Source organism: Notothenia rossii, assembly GCF_949606895.1.
Source record: "Notothenia rossii genome assembly, chromosome: 5".
Classification (NCBI taxonomy): domain Eukaryota; kingdom Metazoa; phylum Chordata; class Actinopteri; order Perciformes; family Nototheniidae; genus Notothenia; species Notothenia rossii.
In genome coordinates, this window is record NC_136903.1 from 2,099,963 (window position 1) to 2,126,462 (window position 26,500).

Consider the following 26,500-nt stretch of genomic DNA (forward strand, 5'->3'; position numbering starts at 1 on the left):
ACGGAGATACAGAAGCTTCTACTTCTGCTCATTTTAGGTATCTCTCTTTTCTCTCTTGAAGGTTTAATGGCAATAACATGTAGATTTTTGGTATATCTTTAAGAAAGCAATTTCAGTCAGGGGTTTGATTTGTTTTACTCATAACTTTCCCAAAGTCTTTCCATTCTGCTCCTTGGAGAACCAGTAAATGTACTTATATATTTTTTCTCTTTTAATAATTGCTGACAGTTTTCAGACTTTGAGGAGAAAAAATCTGTTGTAAACTTTAGTTAAAGACTTTAACGAAGCACTATTTTGAGTATTTTCAATTTTGAAACCAAATGAAGCGGAGGACAGTAAATGTACTCATGTCTTCGAAATTACAAGTTTCATTTGGCATTTTTACAAGTGTAACTCTTGTAGCTTTTAGTTTACGAGACTTTAACGTATACCATTTTGAGTTTTTTTAATATTTAACTTCCACATTACCAACGTTTTTCCGATATTTTCTATGGAGACGCTAAACCAAACTAAATGGAGGACAGTAAATGTACTTTTGTACCATTCTTCTTCACAGTTTCACGTTTTATTTTAAGTATAACTCTTGTAGCTTATATGGAAATAAAAGGCACATCCCAGATTTATTTTTGTTGCATTTTACAGATAACTTGCGAGGTATTCAGATTTCAGTCTTCGGAGGGAAACATGGTGTAAACTTTAGAGGTTGAAACACAATTTGAGGGTCTTTTATTTCCATTTTATACTCAACTACTCTGTGTGAAAGTGCATTGGTAGACTCATAGATGTATGATAAGATAAGAAGTACTTTATTGATCCCAATTTGGGACATGTTTGTGTTGCAGCAGCCTAAAAAGAGAAGATATATATGTTCCCGGTCAAGATTTAACGTGCAAGATTAGTTTAAAAAACCATCCTGTTGAATAAATAATCTCTCTCTATATATTCTGCTCTCTAAGGAGTTAAACTACTAATGTCATTTTAAATATTTAAAATGATCCCTACTTTGTTTACAATCAAATGCTGCTTCCTTGAATATATCAATAATAATTTGATCATTTTGAATCCAGAGTACATTTTGAGGCTTGTTTACTTTTACACGAGTACGTCTTTCGGAGAGGTTTTTTTGCTTAAGTAGTGATACTTTTATTTAAGTAAAGATCTAAATATCAATCCACCACAAGTCTTCTTTTTGTTTGTAATCAAGTCTCCAACAATGAACCGTTTTTTTGAAAACATAGAAGCTTTTTCTCTGGTTTTCCGTAACGTCATGAACCTCAACATGAACTTTTCTTACCGATATCTTTTCTTTTTTTAGATACTCCTTTAAGCCCGGGGGTTTTAAATGTAGATGCCATTGTACCCTCGTGTCTGTACTTCAGTCAGTGTGAAGTGAATGAACTGTTCTGAGGTCATCCCGAGTTATTTTCACCGTAACGTCTCGGCTTCGTGTTTCTTCGAAGCCTCCAGAGACAATCCCTAACTCCAGTTACTTAAGAACAAAAACCACACCCTATATTTAACCGTGATATTATCCCAGCTCCGAAGCCAACGTGTTGTTATGGCCCCTTGAGTTTGGAGGGTCCTAAAATACCCCGAGAGCCCCGGAGACCCTCCACCTGTTGCTGGTTCACAGATGACGGCCATTTGTTCCCGAGGCAGAAATGTGTTTTGGGATTCTTGCGCCGAGTCTCTTCTTTTAAGACGAGACCGCTGTCATTTATTTTTTCAACATAATGAAGATGTTGGGAACAGCTGAGGCTCCGGGAATAGATTTTTAATCCATCACTCCGTCGCTATCCGGACTCTCACAACAGGAGAAGTCAAGTTCATGTAGATGGATGCCGTATCAAATAACTAAGTACACTTATTCAGGCACTGTTCTTCAGTATCATTTTAAAGATACTTCTATACTTCATTATCTACAGTGCTTCTTTATACTCCACTACTTTTTTGCTGCACTACATTTCTAGTTAACAGTAAATGGTTCCAAATATTTGGTGGTAAAGAAACATTATTTTAGAAATTGTAAGTGTTTAAAGCAACAACGAAGTACATTAAATAGTTATGGGGTCAGGGTTGAGTTGGCAGTTTGTAAGGTTGGCCTGATTTTGTTGTACTACTGGTTGTTGTGGCAGTAACTTTTTGATGGTATTGCTGCAACATGTAAAGCTAATTGTGTGTGTGTGTGTGTGTGTGTGTGTGTGTGTGTGTGTGGCAGTAATTTGTACAAAGGAAATTATCTGAGAATGAAACTGAAACAAAGTTGTCATGGTTACAGTAAATCTAAAAGCTGACTTGCTAATTTAACGCTAACATGCTAAAAATCTAGCATGTTATTATGCTATGTGCTAGCGTTTAGCATGTAGCGCTTATCATGTTACTATGCCTTCATTTAGTGAGTAAATATACTCAAATGTAACGTTTAAAGTTACCATGAAACTAACAGCATGTTAGCATAACTGCATTTAGTGAGTGAATGTGTTAAAATTAAGCCTTATAGTTAACTTGTAAACTAACAGCATGTTAGCATTAGCCTCCCATTAGCAAAAAACATGGTAGCAGCTAGGCTAATATTCCTGTGGTCCTCATGAAAAAACCTCACATTATATATCTATTATGAACAAAAACTAACAAACTATACATTACCAATACATTCCTGGTGGTAATACAAATAGCAGATCCCTAAAAACTGTATAGTAAAAATAAGAAAATACAATTGTAAACAATGGTTATCAGTTTTAGAAGTTGTTATGATTCATATCCAGAAATACTTTATAATACTTTTCTGATCCCAGCTTTGTAGGCATTGTACTAACATATCTAACCATAAGCAGAACTATAGTGTACTAATACTATTGGTAAGAATGGGATGTATGGTAATAGTTTAGAGTAACACTTTGACCTGTTGGTGGCACTACAATAAACAAGTAATTCTCTTTTGAAAGTAATATCCTGGACAATCCATCCCATCATTTCTTGGTGTTATTTGCAGCCCAGTTGTCTGGACCTCCATCTCTGGGTCTATATTTATCCGTTGTGATGCTTTGAGGCATTAACGCGGCCTCAGTTACAAAGCCCAGAGCAGATAAATGTCCTGGATAAACATGGACGTCCTAAGATAGAAACGAGTTGATCCGAACCTGACATGTGAGACGAGGAGGAGACACAGGGCTTTAAACGACAAGTAATAACGTTAATGAATAAATGTAAAGTACTTATGAACAGATGGTGTTTTTGTTTGTCAGCAAAAAACTAATTTGCGTCCAGAGATTTAGTGTGAAATTCGGCTAAAAACACACTTTCATCAAACTGGTTTAATGTGAGTTACCTGGTAACTTATAGATTCTTAATTTACTGTCCATAGGCTCATGTTCTCAATTATTATAACGTATATTAGTTTATATACTGTAGGAGTAATCAAGCTAATGACACATAATCAATACTATTAATATTATTATTTATTCTTAATATTATGAATGTACTTATTGTTATTATCATCATTTTTATTATTTGACTTACTTTTTTCTTTATTCATTATTATTAATATATTATTAATACAAGTAAAATAATCCTAAATCACAATGTGAGCTTCACTTTGTCCTCTTATTAAAATAAAATAAAGTCTACAGCCTCGTTGGCGTTCCTGAGAGAAAAAACATCCCTTTTTTTTGATTGAAATATGAACAAAACATGTTATTTATATTATGCTTTTCCTGGTGCTCAAACGCGCTTTACAAGCAAGTAACGCATCCAAAAATATAATTATAATCAACCGAAACGCACTTTAGGACTAGAAGTATAGCAAACTCTCATAAAACACTGTGTGAACTGTGTTTGACAACAAATATAGAGATTTTAAAATGTTGTATGTGTTAGGGAATCATTAGCCCTAGTGTCCTCTTTCACCCTCTGACGCAGATGCTCCAGCCTCGAGCAGCCGTTATCTCTCTTGAGGAGGGGCTGCCCTAGCGAGTTGTTACCAGTTTGTGACCGCGCGGGCCGCTCTCGGTCAGAGATAGTTATTGTTGTGGGACACCTGGAACACATCCTTCTCGGGGTGTAGATGACACCGAGCCATAAGCGACAACACATCTGTTTATTCTATCTAATGAAGAATGTTGATTACCCTTAGCGAAACTAGTTAAAACCTCATACGAGAGGAAGGGTTCTTCAGAATTGATTGTGGCGTCTCAACCGTGTGGTCAGACCGTGGCGTGTTAATTAACATTAACATGCTTATTGTAGTTGTAAGTACACTGTCTTGATGGAGCATATGTTTGGGCTGGACCTGTATTATAGGAAAGGAGTGAGCAGAGGGTAGAGTTGTTGATTCTTGTTCTGTTTTCTGTGACTATCTGCCTCACCCTCTCAGAATTTCAGTTGCACGCGCTACTAAAGAGACGCGCTACCATGGAAACAAAACAATGCTGTAGCTGTATTAAAGTCCGAGTGGAAACGCTCCTGAGTAAATCGGATTTAGTCAGAAATCGGGAGAAATATGAAACCGGGAGGAAACAGGGAGAGGGCAATGAAATCGGGAGTCTCCCGCGAAAATCGGGAGGGTTGACAAGTATGCCCGTGACATGTCTTATGAATTCTCCGGCCGAAGCTCCAAATAAACCGTTAGTGTTTGCCATCAAAGCTCCAGCTCTCCTCGTCTCTCTCTCTCTGAGTCCTGTTTCTGAAACATTGCTTCAGAAGTTTCCCCCACAGTATGTGTCTGTGTCGTGGTGGATAATCCTTATGTTTATATGTAACATGGAGATGATGTTTTATCTGAGAATGGATCGTGTTTTTCTGCTGCAAGCCCTTTGACGAACAACATTTATTTTTAAATTAAAGCTGATTTTGTGAATTGTGACGAAGAAAGTTAGCGTTGTTTTTTGCTGTCTTGAAATCAATTGAGATACAGATATTCCTTTCATCAAAAATAAGGTTCACTTTATACGTAACATCACATTAGTGGGGGTTATGTTAATGATTTGATGTGTTTCTCTTGTTTCTCTCCAGATAAAGCCGGGATTCTGCTGCCACCATGGCAGATGAGTAAGTTCACGGTTTAATAATATTATATTGCTGTGTGATTCATCAAATATAAATGTTTTAGGCTTTTGGCCATGAGCATCGACAAAAACACTCCTCATAATAAAGACAGATTAAATGATTTATTGAAAACATTATTGCCCAAATGTCTTAATCCTGTTTTCTGTTTTGTTCTCCTGCAGGAAGAGACTGTCTGCGAGGCGTAAGCATACTCTGAAAGTAAGACATTTAGTTTTTATTCTCCACGAAGAAAGAGTTTTTTAGATGTACAAAATCATGTCTCTTCTACATCAACATGTGTCCCCTCTTCTCCATGTCTCTTCTACATCAACATGTGTCCCCTCTTCTTCATGTCTCTTCTACATCAACATGTGTCCCGTCTTCTTCATGTCTCTTCTACATCAACATGTGTCCCCTCTTCTCCATGTCTCTCCTACATCAACATGTGTCCCCTCTTCTTCATGTCTCTTCTACATCAACATGTGTCCCCTCTTCTTCATGTCTCTTCTACATCAACATGTGTCCCCTCTTCTTCATGTCTCTTCTACATCAACATGTGTCCCCTCTTCTTCATGTCTCTTCTACATCAACATGTGTCCCCTCTTCTCCATGTCTCTTCTACATCAACATGTGTCCCCTCTTCTCCATGTCTCTTCTACATCAACATGTGTCCCCTCTGTGGAAAGAGACTCTGAAAGTTTCAGGAACAAAGATTCTCTCTCTTTTTGATCCATTTCTATAAAAACCGTGTCTGAAAATGAGCTGATCAGATTTTGGCCACTTTATGATGTCATAACGATGTTTTGTCTTGTGTAACCATTAGCCAATCAGCAACCAAGGTAACCCCCCCACCCCCCCACCTTATTTTCATCTAAAGTAACAGACAGAGAATCAGCACTTTGGAAACAGGGCTGAAACAGAGGGGATTATGGGTAACGCTGCAATGATCTGTTTGGTGTTTCAGCCAATCAGAGACAGGTTCTGGATATATCTGAGACCTGTGAGATACTGTATTACATGATGTCCTCGTCCACAGGGGTCCATGCTGCTGGTTGCCACAAATCTGTTGGACGCTGAATCGAATGTGAAGGTGTCGGAGAGAGAGAAGTTCCTGGAGGATAAGGTTCCATCTCTGGAGCTGCCGTACTCCAGGGACGAGCTGCTGGTGAGACCCACTGTGTGAGGGGGAGGGGGGGGGAGACCCACTGTGTGAGGGGGGGGGGGGGAGGGGGGGGGAAGCATGGAAAGAAATCTAACTATAGATTTATATACGATGATTGGCTGCTGGAGATTGTGGTGAAATGTGATTGGTTAAAAGAGGACCCCCATGAGGAGCTGATAAATGCAGCTGTGGCGTCACTGAAACTACATTTAGACTCTTTCACTCCCAATAATAACTACTTTTAAATCAAAACATTATGACTTTTTTCTGAGGATTTTTACTATTTTTGTAGTTTTTTTTACATTACAAAATGTTACCCCCCAACTAATGCAATTGTTGATGTTTTTTTTTAGATATTACGACATTTCCCTCAAAACACTGCAACTCTTTTCTTGAATACTAACAAAAATCTTAATATAACTTTCTCTAAATATTGTGAATTGTCTTTTTATCTTTTTGGGGGGGCGGGGTCATGGGTATTATGATTTCCCCGCATAATAATACTTCAGCTTTTTTCATGAAATATTATGACTTTTTTCCTCCAAATATTTCAACACTTTTCCCTTAAAATATAACGACTTCTCCCCGAAATACTACGAACGTTTTGTCTTCATTGATCACAACACTTTGACCCCTCAAAGTAATATGTTTAGTCAGATAAAAGGGTTCCCAGCACAGACTCTGGGTCTGTTCTATGGGTTTACGACATGAGACACTTTACACAAATATTTTGGGTTGAAAATCAGGTTCAGGTTCTTTATTTGTACGCGTAGGTATTTAGTTAGAAAAAGACAAGGGATCCATCCTGACACACTCCAAAAACAAACACACATCATATTAGGGATGTCCCGATCACCTTTTTTTGCTCCCGATCCGATTCCGATCATTTGATTTTGACAATTTGCCGATACCGATTTTTCCCGATCCGATCTTTATGCAATGCATTCAGAGAAAAAAAAGCAAAAAAGCATTCAAGTTGTCCCTTAAGGTTATTTTTTTATTTAAATTGGATATTCTATCCAACATGGATATAGCTTCTTTATTTCACAGCAGCATTGGATCAGTTCAGTTGTGCAGCATTGGATCAAAACAAAATAAAGCTTATCAGTACTCGGTAGCTTACTGCTACAATTAGACACTGCGCCCGCTCTGTTGCCAGATTTGAGAGAAATAACCAGGTCTCTGAAAACAAGCCCCAAAGAAGCAACACATACATGATGTTGTGTAATTTGAAACCAAAACTAAGGCCTCAGGATGACTTTAAGACTTGAACATGGTCATTTTTGTTTTGTAACATTGAACACAAAATTAAAATAAAGTATTTAATAAAAAAAAAAAAAAAAAAAAAAATCCCGATTCCCGATTTTTTTCCCTCCCGATTCCGATCTTTTGAAAATCACGTGATCGGCTCCGATCCCCGATCACGTGATCGGATCGGGACACCTCTACCTCTAATAAAATAACTAATACAAGTACACATTGCTCCGTCCAATCTCTAACTATTCAAAAACATTTAAAAATGAAAACACTACAAACATGGACATTCAAAGTTCATAATCATATGAATAAATGAATCGGCCTCTGTGTGACGCTCCTATGATGTGTTCCTTTGTGCAATATCTGCTGGGATAAAACCGTTTCTATACCGCTTCGTTCTTCTCTTTGGGACGACCAACCTCCGGCCCGAAGGAAGAAGCTTAGATTCAGTGCAGAGGGTGGGAGTCATCGTCTAATATGGATAACCGCTGTAACTGCCTGGACATTTGTTTTTCTCTTCAGGGGCTCGTTAAGACACTCCATGATCAGATCGACATCAGCGAGGAGGAGAGATACAGCATCGAGTTCAAACTGAACATGGTGCTCAACGAGGTGAGACACTTACTCTATAATATACCAGAATGAGATCATTTGCCCTCGGACCAGAATTGGGAAGTAGTGAAGTACAAATACTTTGTTCCTGTACTTAAGTACATTTTTCTGGTATCAGTACTTTACTCCACTAATTATTTTCTGACGACTTTTTACTTTGACTTCTTACATGTTGAACCCAAATACCTGTACTTTCTACTTCTCACATGTTGAACTCAAATACCTGTACTTTCTACTTCTTACATGTTGAACACAAATACCTGTACTTTCTACTTCTTACATGTTGAACTCAAATACCTGTACTTTCTACTTCTTACATGTTGAACTCAAATACCTGTACTTTCTACTTCTTACATGTTGAACACAAATACCTGTACTTTCTACTTCTCACACGTTGAACACAAATACCTGTACTTTCTACTTCTTACATGTTGAACACAAATACCTGTACTTTCTACTTCTTACATGTTGAACACAAATACCTGAACTTTCTACTTCTCTCATTTTCCAAACAGGCTGGTTCCTTTAGTCTGAATGTGTGTTTGGTGGCGTGATCATTATTATTTAGAGTCATTGCGTGCCTATTGATTTGAACACGATCCGTGTATCCATCATTTCCTGGTCTTCTCTAAAGAAGAGGGACCAATGGAAACGTTGTCATGTTGCCGTTGGTCACCATGGAAACATTCATTAGCTAACAATGACATTATTGTTCTATCAATATAAAGGGAGGTCAGGTACTCTTTAAAACAGCTGCTAGTTATGGGTACTTTTTACTGAAGTACATTTCAAAGCCTCTTTACTTTGACTTGAGGAAAGAAGTTTAGTCAATACTTCTACTTTCACCAGAGTATTTTTAAACAGGAGTATCTGTACTTCTACTTGAGTAAAGGATGTGTGTACTTTTGCCCTCTCTCCTAACAACACCACTCATTCAGGAAGTTAAAACGTTATACGTCGTGTGTGGAAACAACTTCAGCGCAGGAATGACAATCTGAAGTCCTTCTGCGATGAGACCATAAGACAGACTTCTTCATGTTTAACTCTAGACTCTCTACTGTTCAAACTGCTGAGGCTCATGTTTTCGGCTCGATGGGTTCCTCTCCTTGAGTATATTTTGGTAGTTTAAGTGATGAATTAGAGGACAAGTGTTCCTCTTTTATGTCGACATAACACGCCCCTCTGGAAGTCTAATCTTCTGTCCTGATTCCTCCTGAAGGTCCGAGACCTCAACATAAAGATTGTGGATCTGAGGGGAAAGTTCAAGAGACCCCGTCTGAAGAAAGTCCGTATGTCTGCAGACGCCATGTTGAAAGCTCTACTGGGCTCAAAACACACCGTGAACATGGACCTGAGAGCAGGTCTGAAGCAGGTCAAGAAGGAGGTCAAAGAGGAGGTGAGGACTCTTTAAAGTAGAGACACTGTATACTGATATACACCTGAACATCAACAGGAGAGGACTCTTTAAAGTAGAGACACTGTATACTGATATACACCTGAACATCAGCAGGAGAGGACTCTTTAAAGTACAGACACTACATACTGATATACACCTGAACATCAGCAGGAGAGGACTCTTTAAAGTACAGACACTGCATACTGATATACACCTGAACATCAGCAGGAGAGGACTCTTTAAAGTAGAGACACTACATACTGATATACACCTGAACATCAGCAGGAGAGGACTCTTTAAAGTACAGACACTGCATACTGATATACACCTGAACATCAGCAGGAGAGGACTCTTTAAAGTACAGACACTGCATACTGATATACACCTGAACATCAGCAGGAGAGGACTCTTTAAAGTAGAGACACTACATACTGATATACACCTGAACATCAGCAGGAGAGGACTCTTTAAAGTAGAGGCACTACATACTGATATACACCTGAACATCAGCAGGAGAGGACTCTTTAAAGTACAGACACTGCATACTGATATACACCTGAACATCAGCAGGAGAGGACTCTTTAAAGTACAGACACTACATACTGATATACACCTGAACATCAGCAGGAGAGGACTCTTTAAAGTAGAGACATTACATACTGATATACACCTGAACATCAGCAGGAGAGGACTCTTTAAAGTAGAGACACTACATACTGATATACACCTGAACATCAGCAGGAGAGGACTCTTTAAAGTAGAGACACTACATACTGATATACACCTGATCATTAGCAGGAGAGGACTCTTTAAAGTAAAGACACTACATACTGATATACACCTGAACATCAGCAGGAGAGGACTCTTTAAAGTAGAGACACTACATACTGATATACACCTGAACATCAGCAGGAGAGGACTCTTTAAAGTAGAGACACTACATCCTGATATACACCTGAACATCAGCAGGAGAGGACTCTTTAAAGTAGAGACACTACATACTGATATACACCTGAACATCAGCAGGAGAGGACTCTTTAAAGTAGAGACACTACATACTGATATACACCTGAACATCATCAGGAGAGGACTCTTTAAAGTAGAGACACTACATACTGATATACACCTGAACATCAGCAGGAGAGGACTCTTTAAAGTAGAGACACTACATACTGATATACACCTGAACATCAGCAGGAGAGGACTCTTTAAAGTAGAGACACTACATACTGATATACACCTGAACATCAGCAGGAGAGGACTCTTTAAAGTAGAGACACTACATACTGATATACACCTGAAAGTCAGCAGGAGAGGACTCTTTAAAGTAGAGACACTACATACTGATATACACCTGAACATCAGCAGGAGAGCACTCTTTAAAGTAGAGCCACTACATACTGATATACACCTGAACATCAGCAGGAGAGGACTCTTTAAAGTAGAGACACTACTGGGAATTGGGAAAGAGATGTTGGTACATGTGCATATATTTAGCCCTTATTTATAAAGCTCAATCCAGAGCTATTTTCATTCCTTTATTCATATTACTAAACCAAGAACGAACGTAATCCAGCAGCTAAAAGAAATCCAAGTATGTTTCCGACTTCTATGATTTAGATCCATCCTAAAATGTAATGGGTTCCTCCTTGACCCATGCATCACCATTTCAACCCATTTCTTGAAAACCAGACATCTAGTTTTCCATAATCCTGCTGACAAACCAAATGCGAAAACAACTTGGCAAACTTTTTTAAAAAAAGCGAATTAGGTGCATTCCCATAGACTGGTTAGAAGATAAGTATGTGTGGCTATACACACATAGTTTTGTCAGAAGCTCGGAAGTTGGCTTAGCTTTACTCACGACTGTAATCCGCCAGTAAACATAGAAGAAGAAGTGGTTGCAAACTGGAAACGTAACAGGTCCCCTTGGCCGTCTAACCATCTGCGAGACAAAAAGAAGACATGTGTTCTCCTGTAGAGAGATGAGGTCTAATTAATGTAATTATTGTAAAACACGAGCAAAGGCTGCCAACAGCAGTATTCCTGTAAACATCAGAATGAACCTTTTGGCTTTCGTTTAGAATATTTGATCCGTGTTCATCCCCTTCTGTATTTTATATTTTTTACTGGTCATTGCTTTAAATAAATGAAATGTCTTCTGTGTTCACAGGACAAGCAGCTGCGCGATGCCGGAGATTGGCGTAAGAACATTGAAGACAAGTCTGATAGGAAGAAGATGTTCGATAGTTAAATGTGATTGATGCAGGTCTGATGTCTTTGTAACTGAAGAGTTTTATTCCAAAATGCTTCATATCCACATTAAAAACCAACATTATACTTGCATAGACTGCCGTGGAAGGATATATGTTAAAAAATGTGAACATTTTCGATAATCTTTGAAGTAAAATGACTCAAGCTAAGAAATATGATAGTGTTTATGGTACAGTAAGTGATGAATGAAAGTCAAATTAATTCAATTATCGAATGCATGAGTTCAGTTTCACAGTTTTTACTTACTTTTTACTAAGATCTGTAATAAATGTCGGGTAGATGAGACTGGTTTCAGGTAGTTTCTGGATATGTTGCGTTGGAACAAAACTCTTCAGTTGAATCCAAGCTGCCTTCTGATTTTGTCTGTATTGACACTGTAGTGTGATGAATTTGTACTGTATGTAGCCTACTGATGTAAGTATTAGTACACGAGTGGTAAATCCATCCTGCTGTTGTTCTCTGACGGCTGATTTATGCTTCTGCAGCAAAACATTGCTAAAACTGCTAGAATCCAATAAACTCCATAATCAAATGACCTAATTTAATAGTATTTGATATCCTACATTTTATTTTATTCTAAAACTGACTATGCCAATTTTCTGCAGCCATTCGTGTCACATATAGAAATAGACAATTCCCAGTAAAAGAGGAAAATTGTTTAACGCTAGCCAATAAGTTGGGTTAGCCTGGCAAGCTAACGCTCAGTAATGGATAAAAAAAGCTAAAGTTGTGTTATCTTTTCAAGGTAACAGTCAGTAATGGATGAAACAATCAAAACTTGCTTTAGCATGTCAAGCTAACAGTCAGTAATGGATAAAAAACACAAATCTCGTTAGCATGGCAAGCTAACGGTCACCAATGGATGACACAACCACAAGTTGTGTTAGCATGGCAAGCTAACAGGCAGTAAAGTGATTTTTTTTTTAAAAACAGAACTTAGATCGCAGAAGTATAACTCAGCCCTCGTCTGTACTAAACAACACCATGCTATCTTTTGTAAGCTGTTCAAACAGAAGTGTGATGTACTTTAATCGTCTTGTTGCTGTCACATTAAATACAGAAGCTTCATGTTCATCTTGTTCACAGTCTGGTTGCATTTGTAAACACTCACGGGTCCAACAGCTGCAGATCTATACAGAAAAATTCAAGTTTAAAACCTTCAGCTACAGATCCTTATCAACGAGGGGCATTCTTTAAAACGGTAGGCAAGAAATTAAAACATTACAAAGAGATACCTTCATTTGGATTTAACAGACCAGTATGAATGCCTTTTATTGGGCACCAACTCTCCGAAGATGCTAATCATTTCACTGTTACTGACCCTAAATGTAATGCTACTTTCCTCATGCTAACGTTATGCTAATCCGTAGCTAGTTTTCAAAAGACTAATAAGGCTTAAGAATCTTTAAAAGGTTTACATCTTTACAGTTAAACCCTAGCCATTAGCTAACGTTGGTTGTACCGTTAGCATGAACATCAGGTAGATTAGTTGGTGCTTATCACTGTAGAGGAAAAGCTCTTTGACATTCATAGCAGTACAAATTACACCCATTATAGTCGAATTTAAATCTATTTCATATTTTAGCCCTGATCCTATTTCCTTTTTTGAGTAAACCTTTGTATAATTTGTTCTGAATCCAGATTTTTTTTTTAACTGATTCAAAGCCTTTTCATATCAATATCAGAAATGGAAAGGTCTTGAGTATTTTCCAGTTGGAGCAGAAAAGGTGAAATATTAATTATAGTGCCATTATTTCTGGATTCTACTAAATGGTTTTGTATTCCCAATAATGACTTACCTTTATCTTCTTTTGCTTTCAGAGGAACTGGAGTGAGCTGGTGTGTTTTCTGCAGAGGTACAGTAAGTTCATTCAGTTTCCTGTTGCTATCAGATAATATAGGATAAGATATAATGGCATTGAATCCGGTACCAAGTCTAATCTATTCAGAGAAATATATGTAAAAGTTGCCAAAATATCAATTAAAAAAATATAAAACGGGTCATTTTTTGTACATTTTTCGTCAGCTTATTCATTAAGTCGTTTTTTTTTTTTTAATTAAAGGCCACACTAGAAAATAAAGTTCACATTAAAGCCCAGGCACAATTGTTTAATTTAAAATGCTTCTATTCAATCGTAAAAACATTAAATACGTTTTTTATATTTGTGTGTGTACTATATAGCATTCTTGCGTACAGTGCTTCTCAAAGTGTGGTCCGCGGACAACTGGTGGTCCGTGAGCTCCCCCTAGTGGTCCGTGAGTATATTGGTAAAATTTCACATTTGAAATAAATAAATGAATTTAAGTTTTCCGCACTCTCGCGGGAATATCTCTGCAATGGAGCGAGCTTAAGTTTCATTTCCATTTGCATGATATAGCCCAGCGCAACACCTTCATCACACATGTTGCCACTTGTTTGTATCATTTTCAGGCGATTTGTAATTTGTTCGAGAAAAACGATGTGATTTGGGATATTTGTGGAGTTAGGTGGTCCGCGAGTGTTTTTTTATTGGTTAAGTGGTCCTTGGTATGGAAAAGTTTGAGAAACACTGCGCTACATAAAGCCTTAGCGATTGCTGCATTTAGTCAAGACAAAAAAAATAATAACACATGTTTATTACATTTAAACAAATAGGCTAACATACAGCCCACTCACAACAGCCTGGATATGACATTCAATGGTTGTGTGGGGTATTTAAAAATAATAAAAGAAAAGTTAAATATCCTTGATGATGTGGTTCATGTGTCCCGTTAACCCAGCCTTCTAGCATGCAACTGTATGCACATAAAAACCCTAAAGATTGTAAATAAGCTCACATCCAGCTTATTTTACAGACCTACGAATGAGGCACCATGCTATTATCTACCCTTAATATTGGCTTATTTCCAGCTACCTGACATATTTTCTGTGATGCAAGGGTCTTTGGTTCCTCGTCGATTAACTAGACGGACTAAAAATAATCTGTGGTCGGAATCTAAATACACAAGAGGCTGTAATTTGGCCTTGAGTTTGACTCTCAACATCCTCAACAATGTCTTGTGTTTGGCCTCCCGTTCCTCCGGGTTACTGCAGGTTATATTTGGCAGCTGTGTCGTATCCTCAGAAAAAAACAGCTGCCTTCTCATTTCCAGTCTCAGCAGACAGAATTAGAAAAGAGAAGACGGAGCAGGAGAGCTGCAAACATCCAGAATATAATGTGTGTTTAACCTGTGGGAATATCAGAGGTTATTTATACACAGAGAGGGCAGAAGTACACACATCCTTTACTCAAGTAGAAGTACAGATACTCCTGTTTAAAAATACTCTGGTGAAAGTAGAAGTACTGACTAAACTTCTTTACTCAAGTCAAAGTAAAGAGGCTTTGAAATGTACTTCAGTAAAAAGTACCCATAACTAGCAGCTGTTTTAAAGAGTACCTGACCTCCCTTTATATTAATAGAACAATAATGTCATTGTTAGCTAATGAATGTTTCCATGGTGACCAACGGCAACATGACAACGTTTCCATTGGTCCCTCTTCTTTAGAGAAGACCAGGAAATGATGGATACACGGATCGTGTTCAAATCAATAGGCACGCAATGACTCTAAATAATAATGATCACGCCACCAAACACACATTCAGACTAAAGGAACCAGCCTGTTTGGAAAATGAGAGAAGTAGAAAGTACAGGTATTTGAGTTCAACATGTAAGAAGTAGAAAGTACAGGTATTTGAGTTCAACATGTAAGAAGTAGAAAGTACAGGTATTTGAGTTCAACATGTGAGAAGTAGAAAGTACAGGTATTTGAGTTCAACATGTAAGAAGTAGAAAGTACAGGTATTTGTGTTCAACATGTAAGAAGTAGAAAGTACAGGTATTTGAGTTCAACATGTAAGAAGTAGAAAGTACAGGTATTTGAGTTCAACATGTAAGAAGTAGAAAGTACAGGTATTTGAGTTCAACATGTAAGAAGTAGAAAGTACAGGTATTTGAGTTCAACATGTAAGAAGTAGAAAGTACAGGTATTTGAGTTCAACATGTAAGAAGTAGAAAGTACAGGTATTTGTGTTCAACATGTAAGAAGTAGAAAGTACAGGTATTTGTGTTCAACATGTAAGAAGTAGAAAGTACAGGTATTTGAGTTCAACATGTAAGAAGTAGAAAGTACAGGTATTTGAGTTCAACATGTAAGAAGTAGAAAGTACAGGTATTTGAGTTCAACATGTAAGAAGTAGAAAGTACAGGTATTTGTGTTCAACATGTGAGAAGTAGAAAGTACAGGTATTTGGGTTCAACATGTAAGAAGTAGAAAGTACAGGTATTTGGGTTCAACATGTAAGAAGTAGAAAGTACAGGTATTTGAGTTCAACATGTGAGAAGTAGAAAGTACAGGTATTTGTGTTCAACATGTGAGAAGTAGAAAGTACAGGTATTTGTATTCAACATGTGAGAAGTAGAAAGTACAGGTATTTGTGTTCAGCATGTGAGAAGTAGAAAGTACAGGTATTTGAGTTCAACATGTAAGAAGTAGAAAGTACAGGTATTTGTATTCAACATGTGAGAAGTAGAAAGTACAGGTATTTGTGTTCAACATGTGAGAAGTAGAAAGTACAGGTATTTGTGTTCAACATGTGAGAAGTAGAAAGTACAGGTATTTGAGTTCAACATGTAAGAAGTAGAAAGTACAGGTATTTGAGTTCAACATGTAAGAAGTAGAAAGTACAGGTATTTGAGTTCAACATGTAAGAAGTAGAAAGTACAGGTATTTGAGTTCAACATGTAAGAAGTAGAAAGTACAGGTATTTGAGTTCAACATGTAAGAAGTAGAAAGTTCAGGTATTTGAGTTCAACATGTAAGAAGTAGAAAGTACAGGTATTTGAGTTCAACATGTGAGAAGTAGAAAGTACAGGTATTTGTATTCAACATGTGAGAAGTAGAAAGTACAGGTATTTGAGTTCAACATGTAAGAAGTAGAAAGTACAGGTATTTGAGTTCAACATGTAAGAAGTAGAAAGTACAGGTATTTGTATTCAACATGTAAGAAGTCAAAGTAAAAAGTCGTCAGGAAAATAAGTAGTGGAGTAAAGTACTGATACCAGAAACATGTACTTAAGTACAGTAAGGAAGTATTTGTACTACTGTAGCCCGTTATCATGAAACACGTTAGATTCGCTGAATTTTAAGACCTTCAGATACAGATCCTGAACAACGAGGGTTATTCTTTAAAACCATAGGAAAGAAATTAACATTATTATACCATGTTTTTGATCTCAGTCCAACTCGAGGTTTGTGTTGCAGTGAAACGGCTGCAGCTGATTCTCTCATTAGTTCCTCCTCTGAGTGTTAATCAGTGAGATCAGCTGCTCAGTGTCTCATAACTAAACAAAATGTTAACAAGCTTTGGCGTTAAAGTGTTGCATTAAAGTTATTAGATGACACTTTGAATGACAGTCAAATGTGAACAAAGACGCTGGGACATTTCAGGTACTTACTTTTAACTGCTATTGGAATTTGTTTTTCTGCGTTTTGTGGTTGAAAGATGATCAAACTTCAGGTTCATCTTCAACACAGTTTTCAGTTAAAAAAACTCATTTTATCTGTGATTTGGAGTCGGTTTGGGTTGCATGTTTACACGTAATCCTCTTCGTAAATAACAGAAAGAAAACACTGTTTATCCTACCCCGACGGTCGGTTGTTATTGTCAATATTAATATAATAATTATTTATTTTAGTCACACCCGATTTCGCCGATGTTCTTGTTGCCCCAGCTGGTCGACACCTCTTTTAGCAGAAACAAAGGCTACATGTAGCTACCGTCGGGTTAGCATTTGCTTGGCATTTCCGGGTATTTCTCCACTGGTTGGGCCATGTTAACAATGCCGTGTAACTGTCACGTTTGAAGGGACGAAATCGTGACATCTTCACGTCTCCCAGCATGGTACATCGTCACATGTTCACGTCTTGCCGTGATACCGGGTTGCGTTAAAGTTATTAGATGACACTTTGAATGACAGTCAAATGTAAGAAATACTTGCGACTCTAACAAAGACACTGGGACATTAGAAACCTACTTTTACCTGCCAACAAAAGTTCGTTTTTCTCTGTTTTTTTTGTGGAGGAAAAGATGATATTTCTTCAGGTACATCTTGAAGACTGTTTTCAGTGTTAAAAAACTTATCTGTGATTTGGAGTCGGTTTAGGTTGCATGTTTACACGTTATGTTTTTACTAAATAACAAAGAAAACACTGTTTGTCCTCACTGCAGCGCTGCCAAGAAGAAGAAGAAGGAGAAGAAGGAGAAGAAGGAGAAGGTTAAAGACCAGGTGAGTATTTATTTTTATGAATTTGCAATCTGACACCAGACACTGCTGAGTAAATATCATGTTGTCTGCTCTGAGGGGTGCAGCGAGGACACTGGACTCATACTTCCGTACATCCGCTATGTTCTCCTTATTGTGTGTTAAGGAACATTGCGGCTCATGATGGAATAACCGGACATCAGTCTCTGTCGGAGGTTCATGTCCTCAGGCGCAGTTCCTCAAAAGGCCACTAGATGCTGATAGAAGCTGCACAAAGTGTAACATGGCTTTGTCTATCCTGAGTGGTGCTGCCGGGGCAGTAAGGAGTGGGGAGAGACAGAGAAATCATTCTGGATTGTTATAAATTAACTATATAAAAAAAGGGATGAATGGTTTATCACGTAGTACTCCAATCTTCAACTTAAGTCAACGTAGTTACACCGCATTGTAAAAATACTCTGTTACAAGTAAAAATCATAATATACCATTTGTAAAAGTTTAAAAAGCATTAGCATACACATATGTTATTATGCAGAGTGGCACATTTCAGAGTTATATATTAGATTATAATAACAGATGATATTATCCTCCGCTTCAAGATACTGATGTTGGCCTACCATCCTCTACTCAAGTTACTTAATTACTTTGTTCTGAAGATACTTGATTACAAATTAAAGTTCTGAATAAAAAAATGTACCTAAGTAGAATTGTATAAGTATTGTCAGCTAAATTGAAATGTAATGTAATAATTCATTTATCCCTTTAATGTTGAATTAAATGATTCAAAAATGCCGCCGACACTTCGAACACGCTAACATCTCATCAATAGATATTGATATAGGTATATACTCAATACCACATATGTGAAAAAGAAACACACAAAGACGCATTTTACCAACACATGTAAAAGCCAAACTAAGGACAGGGGTACACTCTGGTTCATACACCTTGGTTGCTGATTGGCTAATGGCTACACAAGACAAAACATAGTTATGACATCACAAAGTGGCCAAAATCTGATCAGCTCATTTTCAGACAGGTTTTTATAGAAATGGATCAAAAAGAGAGAGAATCTTTGTTCCTGAAACTTTCAGAGTCTCTTTCCACAGAGGGGACACATGTTGATGTAGAAGAGACATGAAGAAGAGGGGACACATGTTGATGTAGAAGAGACATGAAGAAGAGGGGACACATGTTGATGTAGAGGAGACATGAAGAAGAGGGGACACATGTTGATGTAGAAGAGACATGGAGAAGAGGGGACACATGTTGATGTAGAAGAGACATGGAGAAGAGGGGACACATGTTGATGTAGAAGAGACATGAAGAAGAGGGGACACATGTTGATGTAGAAGAGACATGAAGAAGAGGGGACACATGTTGATGTAGAAGAGACATGAAGAAGAGGGGACACATGTTGATGTAGAAGAGACATGGAGAAGAGGGGACACATGTTGATGGAGAAGAGACATGAAGAAGAGGGGACACATGTTGATGTAGAAGAGACATGGAGAAGAGGGGACACATGTTGATGTAGAAGAGACATGAAGAAGAGGGGACACATGTTGATGTAGAAGAGACATGGAGAAGAGGGGACACATGTTGATGTAGAAGAGACATGAAGAAGAGGGGACACATGTTGATGGAGAAGAGACATGAAGAAGAGGGGACACATGTTGATGTAGAAGAGACATGAAGAAGAGGGGACACATGTTGATGTAGAAGAGACATGGAGAAGAGGGGACACATGTTGATGTAGAAGAGACATGGAGAAGAGGGGACACATGTTGATGTAGAAGAGACATGAAGAAGAGGGGACACATGTTGATGTAGAAGAGACATGGAGAAGAGGGGACACATGTTGATGTAGAAGAGACATGACGAAGAGGGGACACATGTTGATGTAGAAGAGACATGGAGAAGAGGGGACACATGTTGATGTAGAAGAGACATGAAGAAGAGGGGACACATGTTGATGTAGAAGAGACATGGAGAAGAGGGGACACATGTTGATGTAGAAGAGACATGAAGAAGAGGGGACACATGTTGATGTAGAAGAGACATGAAGAAGAGGGGACACATGTTGATGTAGAAGAGACATGGAGAAGAGGGGACACATGTTGATGTAGAAGAGACATGGAGAAGAGGGGACACATGTTGATGTAGAAGAGACATGGAGAATAGGGGACATATGTTGATGTAGAAGGGACATGAAGAAGAGGGGACACATGTTGATGTAGAAGAGACATGACGAAGAGGGGACACATGTTGATGTAGAAGAGACATGGAGAAGAGGGGACACATGTTGATGTAGAAGAGACATGGAGAATAGGGGACATATGTTGATGTAGAAGAGACATGAAGAAGAGGGGACACATGTTGATGTAGAAGAGACATGACGAAGAGGGGACACATGTTGATGTAGAAGACACATGAAGAAGAGGGGACATATGTTGATGTAGAAGAGACATGAAGAAGAGGGGACACATGTTGATGTAGAAGAGACATGACGAAGAGGGGACACATGTTGATGTAGAAGAGACATGGAGAAGAGGGGACACATGTTGATGTAGAAGAGACATGGAGAAGAGGGGACACATGTTGATGTAGAAGAGACATGACGAAGAGGGGACACATGTTGATGTAGAAGAGACATGAAGAAGAGGGGACACATGTTGATGTAGAAGAGACATGAAGAAGAGGGGACACATGTTGATGTAGAAGAGACATGGAGAAGAGGGGACACATGTTGATGTAGAAGAGACATGAAGAAGAGGGGACACATGTTGATGTAGAAGAGACATGGAGAAGAGGGGACACATGTTGATGTAGAAGAGACATGGAGAAGAGGGGACACATGTTGATGTAGAAGAGACATGAAGAAGAGGGGACACATGTTGATGTAGAAGAGACATGGAGAAGAGGGGACACATGTTGATGTAGAAGAGACATGGAGAAGAGGGGACACATGTTGATGTAGAAGAGACATGGAGAAGAGGGGACACATGTTGATGTAGAAGAGACATGAAGAAGAGGGGACACATGTTGATGTAGAAGAGACATGACGAAGAGGGGACACATGTTGATGTAGAAGAGACATGAAGAAGAGAGGACACATGTTGATGTAGAAGAGACATGAAGAAGAGGGGACACATGTTGATGTAGAAGAGACATGACGAAGAGGGGACACATGTTGATGTAGAAGAGACATGGAGAAGAGGGGACACATGTTGATGTAGAAGAGACATGAAGAAGAGGGGACACATGTTGATGTAGAAGAGACATGGAGAAGAGGGGACACGTGTTGATGCAGAAGAGACATGGAGAAGAGGGGACACATGTTGATGTAGAAGAGACATGAAGAAGAGGGGACACGTGTTGATGTAGAAGAGACATGGAGAAGAGGGGACACATGTTGATGTAGAAGAGACATGGAGAAGAGGGGACACATGTTGATGTAGAAGAGACATGGAGAAGAGGGGACACATGTTGATGTAGAAGAGACATGAAGAAGAGGGGACACATGTTGATGTAGAAGAGACATGGAGAAGAGGGGACACATGTTGATGTAGAAGAGACATGGAGAAGAGGGGACACATGTTGATGTAGAAGAGACATGAAGGAGAGGGGACACATGTTGATGTAGAAGAGACATGAAGAAGAGGGGACACATGTTGATGTAGAAGAGACATGGAGAAGAGGGGACACATGTTGATGTAGAAGAGACATGAAGAAGAGGGGACACATGTTGATGTAGAAGAGACATGGAGAAGAGGGGACACATGTTGATGTAGAGGAGACATGGAGAAGAGGGGACACATGTTGATGTAGAAGAGACATGAAGAAGAGGATTTTGTATGATAGGTCCCCTTTAAAAGTTAAATTGCAAAACAAACAAAAAAATGACCAGAAACATTTTTTTTTAATTAGATTTCCCTTCGTGGCAAATACATTCATATTGGAAACACGGTATTGACAGGCAGTAAATCCAAAGCTAACCGTCCCGCGGTCCCGTCTCCTCCAGGTGGCGGATGCATTTAAAGGAACGGCCACTACCACCTCAGTTTTATGAATCACCGTCCATGTAAACATAAACATATAGTTATAAACGCCGCCACATGGCGAGGAAAGGTCCCGGACATTCCTGAGGCTCGAGTGGAGAACACCTCTGAACCTGAGCACCCCCCGGCAGCATCTCCCCGTGACACCACATTCCCAGCATGCCTTCAGCTCCATCATCGTGCTGTCAGCACCCTCACTCCCCCAGACTCCCCCTATAGTCCTCTCGCTGTGTAACCCTCACACCTTTTACTGTCCGAGGTGATCACTGCTGATCAGCTTCTCCGGCATGCATAACACGGCATACCACCAGAGCCTCGCTGCGGTGAGGCTTTGGCGCTGTTCTGAGTTTGTTCTAATCTCTCAAAATGACGGACTGCTTTCAGATTTTTCCGTCATTGTTAAAAAAACATACGTCATAGACGGAAAATGTTCGGTTAACGCGACCTCTGACGTCGCCTTACCCGAGACCTTCCTTCAATAGGAGTCTCCGTATATGAACATTGAGAGAACACTTTGATAATATAACATTTGTAGCTCGTCTGCATAACTTTTGTCACGTTAAATCATCTGTTCATAGATACTGCTCATCTTCTATCTGTGACTAAATAAAGCTATCAACCTGCTAACAATAGCTAACCCCAGCTGATGCTAAAGCTGTAAACAAGACAAACAACTTGTGCTCCCAGTTCTGACCTCCGTCGTTAACAAATGTCCTGGTCCCATCTCTTGTTTCTCCGAGCCAGTTAAGTTGCATGTTGAAAGCATCCTCACCTCCACCCTCACTCCCCCAGACTCCCCCCTATAGTCTGCTAACTGTGTGTAACTCTCACACCTTTTACTGGTGGAGGTGATCACTGCTGATCAGCTGCTCACATGCTCCGGTGTCAAACGTTTTTCACTGATAGCCACACACAGAAAACCAAAGGAATGGCTGGGCCGCTCACGAGAGGTTTATCGCCTCATAAGTTCAGTTATAAGTTAGCAAATCAATCAAATGTAGCTCAATTATCTTTGAATACGCTTTAAGAAACTTCTCCGCTCTCCAGAGGGTTTGATTTATTTTGTTTGCAGCTCATTGCTTATAATGAAAGGAAATATGAAGGTCTATTTCAAGCTGGTTAGGTAAATAAGTTAATTTGTTTATCAACTAAGATTTGTTGACTTTAATTGACTGAATGTATGTGAACAGTGGGCTTATTAACACATGAATGCTACTGTGTATTATATGTTCACATACATATTTAAGAAGTATAAGAAATATATGACGTGGAAAAGTTTTATTTGTGAGCCATATTTAATTATACTTTTTTAATTAGTTGAGGGCCACTTCAAAATGGGCCGCATTTGGCCCCTGGGCCATAGTTTGGACACCCCTGCTCTGGTGCATTCAGACAGGATCCAGGATGTCTAACGTTTCTGTCGTCCACTTATTCAGGGTATTCTGCCCTCGCAAGAATACTTTTCGGATTGCAGGCTTAGCAGATAGCTTAACACGGAAATAAACACCCAGGAGACAGCAGCTCAGTTTTGGATGTTTACTGATTCAATTCCATTTTCATTTCCATTTTTTGTAAAAAGACATAAAGACCCTAGGATTTGAGCAAGGATTTAGTTGACAGGAAACAACCCATGTGCTCGATAGACAGCCCGAAACAGGAAACTACGGCAAGCATTTATGGACACAGTGCAAAACCCAAAACCCTTTGCAGGCCCTCTTAAAGGGGCAGCACACAGGGTCTTTAAAACACCTTTTAAGAAATCATTGGGGTATGGAAGTGGGAGTATCCGAGTTCCCAGTCGGAAATATCGACGGGAGTTTGTACTTCCTGCTTGGAAACTCTGAGATAAGCTCCCATACCTGAGACCTTCCTTCAAAAGGAGTCTCCGTATATGAACATTGAGAGAACACTTTGATAATATAACATCTTTAGCTCGTCTGCATAACTTGTGTCACGTTAAATCAACTGTTCATAGATACTGCTCATCTTCTATCTGTGGATATGTTGCTACGATGACTAAATAACGCTCCCTGTCTTACGCTCTAAATATTTCATTTGTCCCACGGGGTGTCCAAGGCTGGCTTAAAATACACCCGAAAATCTTCAATTACAGACATTTCTTTAATAAGAAGACGCAAAAAACTGACTGTTTTCATCAAATTGTTTATTTGTATTATCTTTGTTGCTGTTGTGGCTGCAGGTCAGCCTGTAGAGTTAAAGCCATTCAGTGCTGCCAGGTCGGTTCAAAACAATCAACAGTAGTGTAGCGGCCAAAACCATATAGAAATAAAACAGATAATTAACTTAAAATAATACTTCCGCTGAGGCACTCGTCAGCAGATCTTACGCAGGGCAATGATCCAGGTCCAGACAAGATTCTCCGTTGTACATTTACTATGATCCAATATCATTGACAATGAACAGGTTTCCTATGGCTTGTTCCTTAAGCCTTTCCTATGGCTTGTTCCTTAAGCCTTTCCTATGGCTTGTTCCTTAAGCCTTTCCTATGGCTTGTTCCTTAAGCCTTTCCTGTGGCTCGAAACACCCTGGTAAAAAAACGTTTGCCTACTAGTACTCTGGCTTCCACTTCTACCTGTCTCCAATATATACAATTACACCAGGTGCTCTAATCACCCAGTGCCCAAAACATGCCTTCAAAATAAAAGCATAGAAACTACTTTAACTTATGAGACTAACTAAGAATACATTTACAATAAACACTATAAAACAGCAAGAAAATAAATGTTAAACTAGTAAATAATATAAAGAGATATATAGCTTCAACAAGTAGCAAGAACAATGTTGAGAAATAGCGTATAAAAAGCAAACACATTTATGTCATGGTATCGCAACGCCTTTCTGCTTTTTCTGTGTTGTTTCACGGCGTCTCAAAATCAAAGCCAAAGGTCTGAAGAAAATAGCGTATAAATAGAGAGGGGGAAACGAACACTGAGACAGTTCGGAGGTCTAAGAGTCTACAGTTAACAACTATGTGAGGCAATGGGTCCTTGCCATCTTGGTATTTTTAATTAGATTGGACACTAGAGGGTGGAGCTGAGTGCAACCAAACGCTCTCCAAGATATTTGTAGCCAAACAAAATGTTAGAATTCACTTTGAACCCAAACTGAGAAAGGGTTGAAGATGTAAAGACGAACTGAAGTCCAACACAAGGAAGCCCTGCCTTAAATCCTACACTATCTCTACATGGGACCATATTTGAATAAAGGAACATTATGCTGTTTTGGAGAAGACTTGAAAGTAGAGATTGAGTCTAGAACCAAATCCTTACATCACGTCTCCATGCCCTCCATGCCCTCCACTGCCTGCCTATCACATACCGGATTGACTTCATTGCCATCAACAACCTCTGTGACCTCCCCTTTCTCAGAGACTTCTACTATCGAACGTCTTTTTGAAAGAAGTTACACCTCCCTGGATATTAGAGAATGTTGTTGATGGCTTCATGTTGTAGTCTTTGCTTTCTTTAGATGCTTACATGCTCACAATGGCAAAGATAGCTAGCTGATGATTGTCAGGTATGTTATTCTCCGTGTTGAAGCATGCTAACAGTTGCTAACGGGTAAAGTACAACTGAGGCTGCTGGGAAAACACTGAATGTCCTCTTCCAACATGAGAGTAGCATGATATCAAAGGTATCAACTGCAGCTGTGAACATGACAGGATGTGTGATTACCTAGAAGAGCAGAATTCAGAATTTCAGAAAAAAAGTTTTTTTAGAAAAAGCCAGAATTTTGAGATTTTTTAGAAAAAGCCAGAATTTTGATTTTTTTTTTGAAAAAAACTGAATTTTGAGATTTTTGAGAGTTAGATTTTTTTGGAATATAATACAAATAATGACAAACAAGTAGGCATATATCGCTAAAACATATCTGTAACAGCAATTTAGGTAAAACGAAGTGACATAAGTAGCATATAGACATTTATGAAAATATGTATTTTTTACATAAAGTGATTACAAGCGTGAAATACAAATAAAGCCCTTCACAACAAGGGGTGTTGTTGCATAGTCTGTGTTGTTATATGTGTCTACCAGGCAGGGGCGGACTGGGACTACAAATCAGCCTGGGACTCTCGGCCGGCCCACTTTGGTACCGTCGGCCCACCTCGGTGCCGCAAGGGGGGGGTGGGGCTAGTGACTTATCCGACCGGCCCACTTCAGTACCAGCCAGGGTCCATGACGGTTATAAAGTCTGACCGCGGCAGGAAGGAAGGATCTTTGGTATCTAATCAGCACCCTGTCAACAACGTTATTATAATTCATCCCGAGTTTAACGTGTTTGCATCATGTTATCACGTACGGTAGTTCTGTAGATGTTGCACAGGACAGGCAAAAGCTATGAGCTGCTAGTGGAGCTGTATGAAAAGTCCTGATGAAACATACTTGGTAGGA

At 39.0% G+C, this 26,500-nt stretch overlaps 2 protein-coding genes across 3 annotated transcripts in view; both read left to right on the top strand.

Annotated features, from left to right (window-relative positions):
- The window catches only part of LOC307040843 (troponin I, fast skeletal muscle-like), a 124,725-nt gene that overhangs the window by 51,381 nt on the left and 46,844 nt on the right, over positions 1 to 26,500 (top strand). The window lies entirely within an intron of this gene.
- LOC307040838 (troponin I, fast skeletal muscle-like) lies at positions 4,540 to 12,818 on the top strand. Of its 2 annotated transcripts, none has more exons than XM_079684002.1 (7): positions 4,540 to 4,622; positions 5,011 to 5,046; positions 5,226 to 5,262; positions 6,080 to 6,208; positions 7,985 to 8,074; positions 9,294 to 9,470; positions 11,644 to 12,818. In XM_079684002.1, the coding sequence occupies exons 2-7, from the start codon at positions 5,036 to 5,038 to the stop codon at positions 11,722 to 11,724; spliced, it is 525 nt and encodes a 174-aa protein (XP_079540128.1). In that variant the 5' UTR covers positions 4,540 to 4,622; positions 5,011 to 5,035; the 3' UTR covers positions 11,725 to 12,818. The 2 variants fall into 2 exon arrangements, with proteins under 2 accessions (XP_079540128.1, XP_079540129.1); XM_079684003.1 differs by lacking the exon at positions 4,540 to 4,622 and adding an exon at positions 4,656 to 4,712.